The sequence below is a fragment of the Watersipora subatra genome, chromosome 3 (genome assembly GCF_963576615.1).
Source record: "Watersipora subatra chromosome 3, tzWatSuba1.1, whole genome shotgun sequence".
In the NCBI taxonomy this organism is placed as follows: domain Eukaryota; kingdom Metazoa; phylum Bryozoa; class Gymnolaemata; order Cheilostomatida; family Watersiporidae; genus Watersipora; species Watersipora subatra.
Window position 1 is genome coordinate 64,485,672 of NC_088710.1, and position 15,870 is coordinate 64,501,541.

Genomic DNA, 15,870 nt, shown 5'->3' on the forward strand with positions numbered 1-15,870 from the left:
CGCCGGAAACGTTTGAGAAAGACAACACTGATCGATCCTCCAGCAAGACTACATGTATTTCATATCGCCCGAACATGCTGATAACAAGCCCTTTAATATTGCAAGATCTCAAGATCTTTTTTATAGAAATCATCGAGAAAGCTTAGCAATAGTCAAGAATCATATATTTACGCTATGAGAGTTCAAACGACAGCATGAAAAATAGATGAGATAAATAAAAGACTTGATTACAAAAACAATGCTGGGTATCAAATGTTAAAAAAAATTAAAAATACATTTGATTTCTACAAAAATACATGCTATGTTACAGAATGGAATCTATGCATTATGCATGGATATATTACATGTGTAAAACACACAAAATTCATATACGAAAAAAAGGTAAATCAGTGTTGATACTGACAAGCAGCTGTCTCAATGAGAAACTTTTTTAGCACTTTCCTGGATTCTAAGAAGAGTTTCCAGAACAGAATTCTCGTCATTACTAATGTTAGGCCTTTTTTTCCATTTCCGTCCGCATTGCTCAGACAGATCTAAAAGCTGTTGAGCGACATCACGATTCCAATCACACTTGGGGTCGAGCAAGATCAGCGGGTCCTTCTGCGACTCGTCATCAAGGTCATCATCAAACAGATATTCAATCTAACAAGATGAAATTTCAAGACGTGAGATTAAAACAAACAAAAAACTGAAAAAGTAAAAAGAAGTGTAGCTATAGGCACTATGAAATGAATGTACTGGACACATCCTTAACTGACACATTCCACAGTTGATGCTGTCTAAATTGCCTAACAAACAAGCATTTGCCACTAAAGATGCCAACACAAAGCCTTTTGAACTGCACGAAATATCTGAAAACAATAAATGTACATTAATGTGAGAGTGTTTAAAGAAACCTCCTGAACTCAACCACATACTCTAAAATTAGTTTTGCATATCACAAATTAAACATTCAACTTGATAATCAGATAAAGCTATAATTTAGGATGAATGCGATTTCCACAGCACTATTAAAGGTTGACTTGCAACAAAATTCACATTACAGTTATTTGGTATCAAAAGATTCACCATGTCTTACTCTGCTGTGTTGTAGGTGCCAAATATGTGGAAATGTGATTACAAGCTCTTAAAAGCTCAAAAACGAAAAGCCGCCGTAGATTGGAATCTCTTTATTTCTCTGATGCTGTCATTACAGTTTGGTTATTGTCTTTCACGTGATGTTCTCACGTGAATTGAAAGGCCAATAAAAAGCTCAATGTAAAACTTATCGTAGCACTAGTTTATGACAAACACTTCGGGTTTTACCAAAGACCCGTATCAAATATAGATGCTCGTTACTTTACAGTTTTGTTTCGGCTTGGTCTAATCAGCAAGTTGTAATCTGATCATGTGACCCAATACTTCGCAAATAATTTCTGCAGCACTTTTCGATTATCACAAGTGACCAACAGGCTTGTCATGATTATCAGACAATGAGATGTACTCCTTCAAGCTAAAGCTAAAAAATTAAACAAATTTTTACGGTAAGTTATAAGATATCATTGCTAAAAGTGACAGCATTACAATGACGATAAAACAGACGCGTAAAAACAATAGACATGGTTTTATTGAATGCGTGAAGTATATTTGTGAAAATATTTCGATGAATAAGGTTGCATGAAAGTGTAAACAGAAACCATCTACCACCACTATGTCACATTTGAGCCGTTTTGGAAAGAGAATCCAAACTACGGCGGTCTTGTGTGGCTGCGATTAACTGTTCGTTTTTTAGCTTTTAAGAGCTTGTGATCACATTTCCACATATTTTGCACCTACAACACAACAGAGTAAGACATGGTGAATCTTTTGATATCAAATAACTGTAATGTGAATTTTGTTGCAAAACAATCTTTAAAGGATGAAATAGAACGATCAGCAAGTATTAGTGACCTATAGGTGATGATGACCAAGCAAGCTGGTGTAAAATGCTATTTCAATGTTGCAGTGAGTCAGCAGAAAGTTTTGAGACCCATCAACCGCCTGGAAACTTTTGCTTTGTCGAGTTACATCAAAAATACTGCAGATGTCGATGTCAATTGTTCTGCTTCGAAAAATCATAAGGAGGTTATCAATCACATGTAGGTTATATTATCTAACTTTTACAGAATCACATATTAATAAATTCTAACTACGGTATAACATTTTTATAAATGGCCTTGATGCATAGATTATGTGATAGTAAATATTCACCATTTTTTCAGTATGGCCATGTGAATCCTTGTGATAAGGTCCTTTGGCAAACAGCAGCTCCAGCAGCACCTACAATAACCATAAACACTATATGCAGAATACTGGAGCAGTCTTGTATTCTTATCATTCCATAACACAGAAGTGTGATGGAAGTGAATATTTATGTGTACATGCTGTGAGTGCAGGCCTGTATTCCCTGGTTGCAAGTTGGGGCGGCTAAAAAGTTGGGGCGGCTAATGTTAGTTATGAGCATCTGGGGGTTTGGAGGGGCCGTGTCAGCCCCCTCAACAGTTTCTTTTATGTAGGGCCTCAACCGGGCATCTCGCGTAGTTTTAAAACTTTTTATCGGAAAGTATAAACATTTTTTCTATTATATGAGATTTGTTTGTTTTAGGTGATGTGACTGCCAGGACGTTTTCAGATTAAAATAGGCTAAACTTGACCGCAGTTGAAACGCTCAGAAAAAATACATCTTTTTCTTTTGAGCGTTTCAACAAAGATCAATTTTGCCGATTTTATTTTAAGTTCATCCTAAGGTTTCTATACTTTCGTGGGGCTATTGCCAAGCAGATGTTTGTTAAAACTTGACCTTTTGCAAACCATTATAAAAGTCGTTAACAAGAATATTTTTGCCGATGATGATAATAATGACGCCCAATAACTATTAAAAGTTGACGTTTATCTATATGGCTTGGAATAAAGTGATACTCTACAGCGATAAAACGGTTCCCGTAGCCGTTGGGCAAATAACTGTTCGAGTTAATGCTGTTGAGGTCGAGTTATCTAAAGCAATTTATCATTGCGTGGGAACGGACCAAACAAATCCGTTCGTGATAAAATTTTACATTTTATCCGAGGGCGAGTTATCCTAGTTTGATTGTACTTAGCCGCTAAAAATTCCTAAAAAGTTGGGGCGGCTCAGCCGCCCCAGGGAATACGAGCCTGTGTGAGTGATACAGAATATTTACCTGCTGTAACTGAGTAATACAGAATATTTACCTGCTGTAACTAAGTAATACAGAATATTTACCTGCTGTAACCAAGTAATACAGAATATTTACTTGCCGTAACTATAAGGAATAGCTTATGCCTGATTACTGAATGTAATATCAGCGATTAATACTTACAACACCAAATGAGTAAACATCCCATTTAGTGGAGACAATTCCAGTCATAGCCTCTGGCGGCATGTAGAAACTAGTCCCATGAATCTTCGAGGTCACATTTGTGTGAGAGCTGTCCTGCAACGTCTGTACCCGAACAAGCCCGTAATCTCCCAGCTTGGCTCTATCCTGGTCATCAAGTAATATGTTTGCACTAAAATATCAGAATCTACATATATTGAATACTTTAAAATAAATTTATATTTTCGAAGTAGAAATCAAACAATCAAACATCGACATACGAAGTCAATAAATTTCAAGATTTCTTCGTTTATCGAACAAAGAAAGTACGTTAAAGCAATTACTCCTATGAGAATAGGCTTATTCTGTTTAAATCGTTCCACAATTAAGAGATCTACATAATAAACAGTTGACAAAATCAAATATTGATTTAAATTGATTTTTTTGATTCTAATGATTTTTGTTTAATAACTTTGATATTTCTGCTCATTTTTGCTCATGCATATGTCTGTGAATTGCATTGTACGGCAGAATGCTGGTCAACTCATTTTTTAGTATTACTGACTTGCACACTTTAGTTTAACAAATTCTTGTATTTCTTGCATTCAACAGCCATATAAAATTATAATGTGCAGACTACATGTAAAGCAGAGTTACTAGCAGTTTCCCATAAACTGACATTATGAAATATTTAAACACATTCTTCCTTGATAGGATCAATGTGGTTGATCATGTGAAATATATATAAATACCAGTTTGCTAGTTTTTAGTACCCAACCGGTTTCTCGTTTTTGAATGAATGAAACCAAATGTGGAGAATACTCGTCAATGCTAGCATTTGAACTGATTACAGGTATTTCGCGTAGCATTGTAATCAATATTAGTCAATATCTGCATCACACTTGCCAATTCCTGACAGAGGAGCATTCACACATTTCTTATACATGTTTTTCTCGAAAAAAAATCATGACTTAGTTCAGTGATTTAAATCCTAATGATAAACATGCTAACCCTGATGATAAACACTTGAAATATTAACCATAAAACCTCTAATTGAACGCCACCTTTATTTGAACACCACCTCTATTGGAACACCACCTCCATTTGACCGCCACTATAGGAAAAGGGTTGAAAAATAAAGCGTCCCCCTTTAATTGAGTGCCACCTCCATTTGACAGGCACTTTGAAATTCTTTGATCTTTATGAACCCATAATAGAAAGTGATTAGGAGAAAAGTGTCCTCAAAATCGTACTAATAATGACTCAGTTACATTAATAATAATTCATTCTTTCATTGTTTCTGTTCGTGTAGAGGTCCGTTTTCCAATTCCAAAGCGTTTCGGTTTCTTTCGTTAAAACTTTGAAAGCATCCCCACAGAAATAATTACGTAACCACTTTATTAGGCTAGTAGTAGTTCCTTGTTTAACGCGATCTTGATTCTTTGACGTATATGAAAAACAGTTTACAATTACGGTGATATATGAATGACTAGTTTTAGGCTAAAAGTTGTGCTTAACTAGCAAAACGTTTGCGCGTTACATGTGTGTGAAATGCAACGCGTAAGTTTTGTTCTGCTGAAAAAATTGTTTGAATGCTAATATCGACTAGTTCAGCAGTGCAGAAGAAGAGTTGAGACCAAAAGACATTGTGGAAGGTATTGAACAGCCAGAAGATGTTTGTTCTATTGAAAGCAACAATTAGAACGCAACTGGCCCAGTGAACAATGCAAATATTTTGGTTTCAAAATATTAATTTTGGTTTCTGCATGTATTATAAATATGGTTCGTACATGTTACATGCTTTTGAATGTATATTTGTAGCATTTGATGGATTATTATTGTTTCACAACTTGCAACTTTGCAGGTTTACAACATATTATTTGGTAACATTCTTATGGTTATCTTAACTTGGCTTACAATGGATTGACGCTCATAACTCCTCTTCTATTGCACATAAAAAGCCAATTTTGGTTGCAAGCTGTTGCAAACATATCAATGAATGCAAAGAGCTTTTATACAACATTATTAAATACAGTTGTACAATAAAATATGCCTTCAACCTTTAAATTAAATAAAAAATTGAAAGCTTCAACAAACTGCAAAGCAGGGCACAGGCTACAAAATCATCACAGGTTAATTGCAAGCAATAGATAACAACTAGTAGAGATATTTTTCGGATTTTCAATGCATATTTATTTGGAGATCTACAAGTTGGAGGTAAGTTAGCAGATTCATTGCATTCAAAAGGACTAATGTGGCTCTGCCAGAAGGAGAGTTCAAAATATAGGCAACATTTGCTTCGCCTGCCAATAGCTTAAATTAATCTTCCCAAAGTTGTGACGAGCTATTTGAAAAATACAACGCCAGCCTCTATTAGAATGCCACATTTATTTGACCACTACTTTAGGGGAAGGGTTGAGAATGGAGTGTCATGGCGTTCAAATAGAGGTTTTATGGTATATATAGCGGTTAACAAACGCATTACACCAATCAAGTAAAAACTAAATTATCTGCAAGAAACAAAACTACTTAATAATCAAAAGTAGCAATCAAAAAGTGTTTTTGATTGCTACTTCAACATTAAGTTCGAGACAGACGAATGAAAATGTAACCTTAATAATAAAAAGTAAAAGTTGTCAATGTTAAGGTAACAATAGAGATACGGAACTTGTCTAACTCAAGAGAACATAAACACTAATTAACACAATCTATTTATACTCGTTTACTTTTGTCGCTATCACTTTTTCCTTTTTTACCACTTTTTTCTCACAATAGCTTCATGCATTTTCAAAGCAATCAACACAAAGATGTTGGCTCATTTTCTTATAACTATTTGGTTTAATTTAAACAAAGCGGTGTTTTTTTTACCACTAATACCGCTTGCATTAGTCTTCTTCTATTATCCACAATTTAAAATAAAAATGAAAGAGTATGAAGCAAAATTAAATACGTCTCGAAGCAAACTAAAGGAAGGAGAACTGCATACATACGTGTATATATTAATTCATAAAACTAAAATGTTTCGAAAAACTCTTAATGCTGTATGTTGGAAATCACTAGTGATATTGAGTAAAATGTTTGCTCAAATATCAATTCAAAATGTTAAAAAACTTAGCGTAAAACCTAATTGAATGCCATGGCGCTTTATTTTTCAACCCTTTCTCTATAGTGGCGGTCAAATAGAAGCTGGCATTTTAATTTTGAAAAGGCTTGTCAGAATTTTGGGAAGATAAATTTAGCTCTTTTATGGGCGCAGTGAATGTCGCCTATATTTTGCCCTCTCCTTCCAGTGGAAGGATATTAAACCTATTGGATGCAATAAATCTGCTAACTTACCTTTAACTTGTAGACCTCCAAATAAATACGCATTGGGAATCCGACAAATATCTCTACCAGTTGTTATCTATTGCTTGCAATTAATCTGTGATGATATTATAGCCTGTGCCCTGCTTTGCAATTTGTTAGAGCTTTCAATTTTTATTTCATTTTGAATACATATTTTTATTTTAAAACTAAATTTAACCATGTGGCATAAAAGCTTATTGCACTCATTGATATATTTGCTACAGTTTGCAGCCAAACTAGCTTTTTATGTTCAATAGAAAAGGAGTTACGAGGGTCGATCCATCAAATTACCACAATGATGCTATCAAATAATTGCTAAAAATCTGCAAATTTGTAACTTATATAACAATGATCTATCAAATGCTACAAATATCTATTCATAAACAAGTGACATAAACGAACCATACTTATAATTCATGCAGAAACAAAAATTAACATTTTTAAAACAAAAATATTTGCATCGTTTGCTCGGCCAGTTGCGTTCTGATTGTTGCTTTTGATGGAGCGAACATCTTCTGGTTGTTCAATACCTTCCACAATGTCTTCTGGTCTCAACTCTTCTTCTGCACCACTGAAATAGTCGATATTAGCGTCGAAACAATTTTTCTAGTAGAGCAAAACTTTCACGAGTTGCATTTCGCATAAATACATGTAATAAAAGACTTTTAGCCGCATGCGCGTTAAGCACAACTTTTAATCTAAAACTAGTCGTTCATATACCATCGTAAATGTAAACTGTTTTTATAAACTTTGAATTATCAAGACTGCATTAAAAATGGAGGTGGCGCTCAATTAAAGGGTGGCGCTCTATTTTTGAACCCTTTTCCCCCAGTGGCGGTCAAATGGAGGTGGCGCTCAAATAGAGGTGGCGTTCAATTAGAGGTTTTATGGTATATGTTCATAAGCCAAAGTTTGACTGCACTAACTTTATTCATTTCCAAGCAAGATAGCAAAAGGATAAAGTGTTTAATAATTTTCCACTAATAGCATTCTTCACATCCAATCCAATACTAACAACAAAGATACCAATCTTGCAAACACAACACTTATATTAGCTTCGGTCACTACTTTGGAACACTACTTACGGTTTAACGTCCCTGTGAACAATAGGCGTTGCATCACCATGATGGAGTCTGCCGAGGCCCTTAGCCACATCTATAGCGATCTGTAGCCTCTGGTCCGCGCTTAACACAGGCTTATCCGAGTCTTCGGCCTATTAGAATTGACCATTTAGTCTTAGGACAAGAATGGATTTCATGACAACTGTCTGGCCTGACAAGACTTGATCAACTTGATATTTCTAAGTTTAATCACTACCGCTGTCCAAGACAGAACAAATAGGTTAAGACAATCAACTACAACGTGATAGATGTAGTAATGCTCTTCCAGAGATCAAACACATTGCCGAACATCCTATTATTCAAAGACAAGCTATGCTCACTGAATAATAAAAGTTAGCGTTTTATTCCCATGCTATTTGAAGCAAGACATGTGGAGCCTGACTACTTCTACTAATACCACTCTACTTCTTATATATCTTACTTTGCTATCGTTTTTTGAAGTCGAACTTTTACTCCAGCCATGATTACATTATCTATGAGAGATGCTGAAATATGCCAAAATATAGAAAATGTTATTGACTCTGATTAAACAGAGTGCATGTTTGACAGAGCAGGCTCACCCAATTAAATCAAGGCCTATGAATTTCTTGAGAAAAGAAATGACTTAGTCAAAACAAATTTACAATCAAATGTGACTCAAGTTGGCCTAAAGATGAACTTAGTAGATTTTATCAGAAAATATCCGTATTTTTATATCATTTGTGAGATTGCTTTTGATGTTTGAGGTAATCCGACTGCCAGGATGTTTACCAATTATAATTGACAAAACCTGATCGTTATTAAAAAGCCTACATCAGGCAAAAGTGAGATTATGACTTCTATAGTTTCAAAAAGACCAACAGAGTAGAGACGTAAAACGCTGCAATTTGATCGCAATAGCCGATATCAACTATGGCAACGATAGCAACTAGTGAGGTCATTACGCACATATCTTTCTTCTGAGCATTGTAATCGCGATCAAGATTTGCCGATTTTAATCTTGTAACATCCTGTCAGCAGATCACCTCAAACATCGATAACAATCGCAACTGATAGAAAAATACCGATACTTTCGGAGAAAATCTACTAAAATGTGCCAGTTTATGCTTAATTAGTCAAATAAGCTAGATGCAGAGTTATCAAAAATGCAAAATTTTTACAACATTTCATGAAAATATTAACTTCCAGCTCTATCAGGCCTTGCTAAGAAACTTCAGAAAGTCTCAATGACTTCATAGAGGAGATGAGAGGATGTTACTTACAAGTCTCTGCTCAACAGTGCCATGGCTCATGTACTCGTAGATGACACAAAAGGCTTGCTCCGTACACACCCCCTTAATAGCGAGTAAGTTCTCATGCCGACAATTCATAAATATCACCTCCAGCTCAGTCTTGAATTGTTTCAGATAGTTCAGGGAAGAATCGTGAAACTTTTTGACTGCTACTAATTCTATGCCTGTGTCAGTTTTAATTGTGCCTGTAAAAGATCATTTAGTGTGCCTGTGAACCGATGCAATAATAAATTATTATAGATCTTTGTAAAATCTAAAGAATAGACTGACAATACAGGAGTCTTCGACTTACAATGCTGATCCGTTCTTCAGACGTGGTCTAATTCGAATTTTGGTATAAGTCGGAACATCCTGAATAGATCACACATACTCTAATTAATATCTTGTTCCACCATGACGATGATGGCCTTTCTTTTTTGATGCATTACTATTTGAACAATTTGCCTCACGCTTCGCATCATGATGAAGGTTGAAAAAACTCAAACAGGCAACAGTGCAAGAACTGGCAGGCACAACCAAAATGGAGTATCACTGAAACTGAGCAACACCTGATGCTGTCTTCCTCCACCACAAGCCCAACAAAATATACTCATGACCTGCGCTCTGAACACTTGTTCACAATTGCTTGTGTCAATTATGTCATCAGCGATGCCAAAATGGAACTACATTAAGTCTTATTTTAGATATTTTCATGAGGGGCTTTCATAACCTTGAACCAGTTAAATTCAAAATCATTGTACCCAGAGGATTTTCTGCACACTCAAAATTATTAATAAAACCGATTTAAATAAACCAATCAGTCAAGAATAGCGTAAGATAAAAAACTTAACCATTTTTGATGATATAGAGGGCAAAGATTCCTCAATTGGAGCATACCGTAAAACCTCTACTTGACCGCCATGGCTTTCTAGTTTTCAACTCTTTCCCTATTGTGGCGTCTTATTAGAGGTGACATTCAAATATAGGGTAGCGCTGTATTTTTTGACTAGTTTGTCAAAATTTTTGAAAGATAAATTCAACCATTTTACGAGCGAAGCAATGCTAATGTCGCCTATATTTTGCACTCTCGCTTGGGCAGAGTGACATTAATGCCATCATCCTCAGCATTTTTGTTAATCTATTTTTTCTATACGCTATAGGTTGAAGTATCAGATCAAGTTAAACAAGGGACTACTTTGATTGAAATATGTCAGTTGGATACAGTATTTAATTATTTCAATGGTGTCACTTTCAAAGTTTTAAAGAAAAAAATCATAAAGCTGCGGAATTAGAATTGCTATACCGTGTCTTATAAACGTAAAAGTATCCGACCGAGTTAAACAAGGAACTACTCTGATTATAAAAAGATTGAGAGATACTGTTACAGTATTATTTATTTTGAAGATGTCGCTTTAAAATTTTTGAAGAAAAACCGTAAAACTTTTGAGTTAAAACATGGACATAAGTTTTTTAAAATTTAAAGACATTTTTAAAGTTTCCAAACTAAAATATGCCATAAAAATGGCTGCTATCATGTCATACAGTGTTCTTGAAGAGTATTCTCATATGCATCATAATTTGTTATTGATGTCATTTTCTATTATAGGTTTGTAGAGATCAAAGAATGTTAAATTAAAAGGCGGTGGTGTATTTTTCAACTCTTCTCCTATAGCGGTGTTCTATTAGAGGCTTTTAAATATAGGTGGCATTTAAATAGAGGTTTGATGGTACACATACTGTAAAACCATTAAGTGAACGCCATGGCACTCCATTTTCAACCCTTTCTCTATAGTGGCAGCCAAATAGATGCTGGCATTTTAATTTTTGAATGGCTCATCAGAATTTTGGGAAAATAAATTTAGCCCTTTTATGGGCAAAGCGAATGTCGGCTTTATTTTGCCCTCTCCTTCTGGTAGAGCGACATTAACCCTTTTAGATGCAGTAAATCTGCTAACTTACCTCCAACTTGTCAAAGGTCTCTAGATAAACATGCATTGGTAAGCCGATTTTATAGCTGGGAACTGCTATGGGATTTGGCGGAGTTTTCAATTTCTATTTCATTCTAAATTTGAAAACATTTTAAAAATATCAATGTGTGCAATGAGCTTTCATGCAACATTGTTAAAGGTTGACTTGCAACAAAATTCACATTACAGTAATTTGGTATAAAAAGATTCACCATGTCTTTCTCTGCTAATAAAATAAACATTTTTATTTTATATCTATATTTAAAGGTTGACTTGCAACAAAATTCACATTACAGTTATTTGATATCAAAAGATTCACCATGTTTTACTCTGCTGTGTTGTAGGTGCAAAATATGTGGACATGTGATTACAAGCTCAAAAATGAACAGTTAATCGCCGCCATCATGAGACAGCCGTAGTTTAGAATCTCTTTCCAAAACGGCTCAAATGGGACGAAGTTGTACAAGATGGCTATGTTTACACTTTCACGCAACCTTATTCGTCGAAATATTTTCACAAATATACTTCACACATTCAATAAAACCATGTCTATTGTTCTTATGCGTCTATTTTATTGTCATTGTAATGCTGTCACTTTCAGCACTGATATCTTATAACCTACCGTGAAAATTAGATTAATTTTGTAACCTTAGCTCGAAGGAATACATATCATTGTCTGATAAACATGACGAGCTAGTTGGTCACCTGTGATAATCGAAAAATGCTGCAGAAATTGATCATGAAGTATGGGTCACATGATTAGATTACGACTAGACGATTAGACCATGCCGAAACAAAACTGTAAAGTAGTGAGCATCTATATTTGATACGGGGTCTTCGGTAAAACCCGAAGTGTTCGTCATAAACTAGTGCTATGAGAAGTTTTATATTGAGCCTTTTATTGGCCTTTCAATTTACGTGAGAACATCACGTGACAAAACAATAACCAAATTCAATGACGTCAAAGAAATAAACTGATTCCTGTCTACGGCGGCTTTTCGTTTTTTAGCTTTTATGAGCTTGTAATCCCATTTCCATATATTTTGCGCCGACAACACAGCAGAGTAAGACATGGTGAATCTTTTTATACAAAATTACTGTAATGTGAATTTTGTTGCAAGTCAACCTTTAACAATGTTGCATGAAAGCTCATTGCACTCATTGATATTTTTGCTAGTTTGCAGCTAAAACTAGTTTTTTGTGTGCAATAGAAGAGGAATTACAAGCGTCGATCCATTGCAAGATCAGATTACCGCAATGATGCTATCAAATAATATGTTATAAATCTGCAAACTTATAAGTTACATAATGATAATCTATCAAATACTACAAATATATATTCCTGAACAAATGACACAAACAAACCATACTTATAATACATGTAAAACAAAAATTAACGTTTTCAAAACAAAAATATTGGCATATTGACATCTTCTGGTTGTTAAATACCACCCACAACGTGTTCTGACCTCAACTCTTCTTCTGCACTGCTGAACTAGTCGATATTAGCGTCGAAACAAGTTTTGTGCAGAGCGAAACTTTTAAGTGTTGCATTTCGCACAAATACATGTAATGATAAACCTTTAGCCGCATGCGTGTTAAGCACCACTTTTAGCTTAAAAGTAATCATTCATACACCCTCATATATCTCAATCGTTTTTCATATACTTTGAAATATCAAGATGGGGTTAAACAAGGAACTACTATTAGCTTGATACAGTTATTAATTATTTTTATGGCGTTGCTTTCAAAGTTTTGGCAAAAAAAAATGAAAACTTTGGAATTGGACGAGAGAATTAATTGTTATTGATGTAAGTGATTCATTATTAATACGATTTTGTGGACACTTTCCCAATGATAAATTGAGATTATGAGTTCGTAAAAACCAAAAAATGCCAAAGTGGCGGTCAATTAAAGGGTGACCCTCTATTTTTCGACCCTTCTTCTATAGTGGTGGTCAAATAGAAGTGGCACTAAAATAAAAGTGGCTCTCAAATAAAGGTGGCAGTCAAATAGAAGTGACATTCAAATAGAGGTGACGTTCAAACAGATGTAGCGTTATAATAGACGTGGCTTCAAATAGAGGTGGCTTTCAAATAGAGGCGGCGTTCAAATAGAGGTGACGTTTAAATAGAGGCGACGTTCTAATAGAGGTGACGTTTAAATAGAGGCGGTGTTCAAATAGAAGTGGAGTTCAAATAGAGACAGAGTTCAAATAGAGGCGGCGTTCAAATAAAGAAGGCGTTTAATTAGAAGTTTTACGGCATATTATATGAATATTGGAACATTCTAACAAGCGAGAAGCTTCTCCTGCAGGTAGTCTAATGTTGAGTGGTCTTACTCTAGTGGCAGATGCAACAGGAAGGGGAAAACGCTGATGACAGTCACTCGAGGTAAGAGTATGGGAAACTTTCCAACTTTTCAAAACAGTGCGGCGTGCATAGACTCTAGTCAACCTCTTCATTAAGACATTAAATAGTTGTCAAGATCTGAGCCACTTCAGCAAACTCATAACTGTTTGCCTATGCCGAGTTATGCTTAAAAATCCATCACATTAGTATTTGGAGCTTACAAATACATGTAGGTAATAATCCTACTCAGGAAGTTATGCTAGTTTCAACTGTTTACACAGCTGTGACGGATTCAATTATTTTAAACTGTTTCAGCTTATTCTACATTTACAAGTTTATTTCAAAAGACAGTTTTCAATGTGTTTCAAGGTGAGCAGACAACATTAACATAAGAGATAGCTCAGACAAACAATTTGGTAATAATATTCACATAGTGCACTGAAATAATTTAGTCTAAACTGACCAAAATATACTTCTCCGTAGCCTCCAGCTCCAAGAAACCGGCCAGCGTCGTCTAAAGAAACGCGATTGAATAAGTCTGTGAACTGTTCCACCTCAGCATAACTATAGTGTTTTATAGACTTAGGCTGGGTTGAGAAGTAGGCTATAAAATGATCAATAAAATTCTTGAAAACCTCATTCCATGACTGACATCTCCACAACAAATGTAATTGTATTGAGTAGCAGTGAAAGCCTTACATTGAAAGCATAAAGTGGAACTTATAATAAATGAGACTGTTTTTGACATTATAATTGTCAAAAATGAGAGAGCTAGACAGTTCACGAAAATTGGAAACAGTCGAAACAATTAGTTTGGCTATTATCCTAAATAATAAAAAGTTCTACATAAACTATTCTAATAAAAAGAACCTTAAACTTTATGCCATCTTCAACACTCACCGTTGACACTTTCTAGAGTTTCTGGATCGAGAATGGTTTTTGCCGAGGGTGCTTCTGATAAAAGAGGGTGTTCCTGGTAAGGTACACCAGATCGAACTGAGTCGGACTTTGGAGCAAAACTTTTACAACCAACAAAGCTTTCTTGAAAACTGAGTCTAGGTGAAGAACCTGGCAAGAAAAATTAGCCGATTATCAAATGCAAGACCATTGAAACTGATTTTTTTCAGCATTTCCTAGCACTAAATGATTCAAATATTTGAAGATGGTTGGCAGACATGGTAAACAACAGTAACATTTGTGAACTCATGCTACTTTTACACTTAAAATGTGGAACCTTCCGAATGCTGTGCAATCTTACCAGTTGGAAAATAATCCTCAACAGCTTCTTTAATGGGACCTTCTTGAAGAATGTCTTCCTTGATATAATTGGCAGAATCCTTTAATTCTACACGTATCAACAAGTTTAAAAATTCTCCGATAGTCGGTCGCAAAGATCTCCAATCATTGAGAATAGCCTCTGTTGGACTACCATGTCTGCGTTCTTTTTCTTTGTCAAAAATACACATATGAAGGTCATTATAGCGAGGTGATATGCCATCCCTAGATGTAATAAAACCAACAAACTTTTTCCAATCATCATGGGCATCAAGTTTTGTACATAGAATACGCCTTTGGTGATATGGAATGTCTGTTATAGGATTTCCTTTAGTAAGCTGTAAAGTTGGAAGGTGTGAATTCATTTCTACAATGAGAATATCCTGTTGTAACGCAGGTAGCAATTCAATTGTCCGCAATTGTAACGCAATTTGAGATTGGATTCTATAGCAGCATGTAAAGCAAAGTAAAACAAGCGTCCATATTTAAGGATAAAAATAAATACCAAAATTAATACACCAAATCTCAAGCACATAAACCTCTCTAGTTGAGCATTAGTAGCTAGAACGTAACGATATGACCGTTTCTAAAGTGGTAAAAAGTGAAAGTTTCGTCTTTTAAGTGTGTTATCTATAAACTTTAATGAAAACTTCGGATAACAATGTAATAATAAACTTATTAATACGAAACAGACAATCATTAACGAATTTAAAACAAAAGGCAACATTTGGTGTAAGAGGTTTCCTAGGCACTTCCCAGTGTACAACCACGGCTTAAAAACTAAAACGATAGTGATTTAGATTCGCACGAAAACTAGGACTGACTATTAATAGAACGGATGTTTTGTGGGTATTTGCATCTGAGTGGCATAGTCGGCGCTCATGTTCGGCATATTCTATGTTCTACTCAGGCATGCCTCTAAATCGTTATAATCTAGTACATTGTATTTTGTATAATATTATGTAAATGATACGTACTGCCTTAAGCAAAATTTGAATGATATTAAAAACTAAAAAATCATCACGAATGCACAGTAGCCACGGTTTAACATACATAATACGTATCACTGTTTGCGATAAATTTGTTGACTTGCAACCAAATTCACATTACAGTTATTTGATATTAAAAGATTTACCATGTCTTACTCTGTTGTGTTGAAGGTGCCAAATATGTGGAAATGCGATCACAAGCTCTTAAAAGCTAAAAAT

General features: G+C 35.0%; 1 protein-coding gene across 2 annotated transcripts; it reads right to left on the minus strand.

The window, feature by feature from the left end:
* Nucleotides 1-31: 31 nt before the first annotated feature.
* LOC137390213 (interleukin-1 receptor-associated kinase 4-like) lies at nucleotides 32-15,870 on the minus strand. Of its 2 annotated transcripts, XM_068076519.1 has the most exons (9): nucleotides 15,808-15,870; nucleotides 14,646-15,029; nucleotides 14,288-14,455; nucleotides 13,851-13,991; nucleotides 9,061-9,275; nucleotides 7,784-7,911; nucleotides 3,357-3,546; nucleotides 2,230-2,298; nucleotides 32-642 (listed from the first exon to the last, which is right to left on the minus strand). In XM_068076519.1, the coding sequence occupies exons 2-9, from the start codon at nucleotides 15,025-15,027 to the stop codon at nucleotides 415-417; spliced, it is 1,521 nt and encodes a 506-aa protein (XP_067932620.1). In that variant the 5' UTR covers nucleotides 15,028-15,029; nucleotides 15,808-15,870; the 3' UTR covers nucleotides 32-414. The 2 variants fall into 2 exon arrangements, with proteins under 2 accessions (XP_067932620.1, XP_067932621.1); XM_068076520.1 differs by lacking the exon at nucleotides 15,808-15,870 and having other exon boundaries at nucleotides 14,646-15,052.

Bases quoted from the DNA above. Each gene is read 5' to 3' on its own strand.
- LOC137390213 (XM_068076519.1), bottom strand. From the start codon at position 15,027: ATGAATTCACACCTTCCAACTTTACAGCTTACTAAAGGAAATCCTATA. The intron at 3,547-7,783 runs GTAAGTAGTGTT...CTGATATTTTAG, and splicing joins GTTCACAGGGACGTTAAACC to TGCAAACATATTACTTGATG. The intron at 2,299-3,356 runs GTAAGTATTAAT...TGGTTATTGTAG, and splicing joins ATGTTTACTCATTTGGTGTT to GTGCTGCTGGAGCTGCTGTT.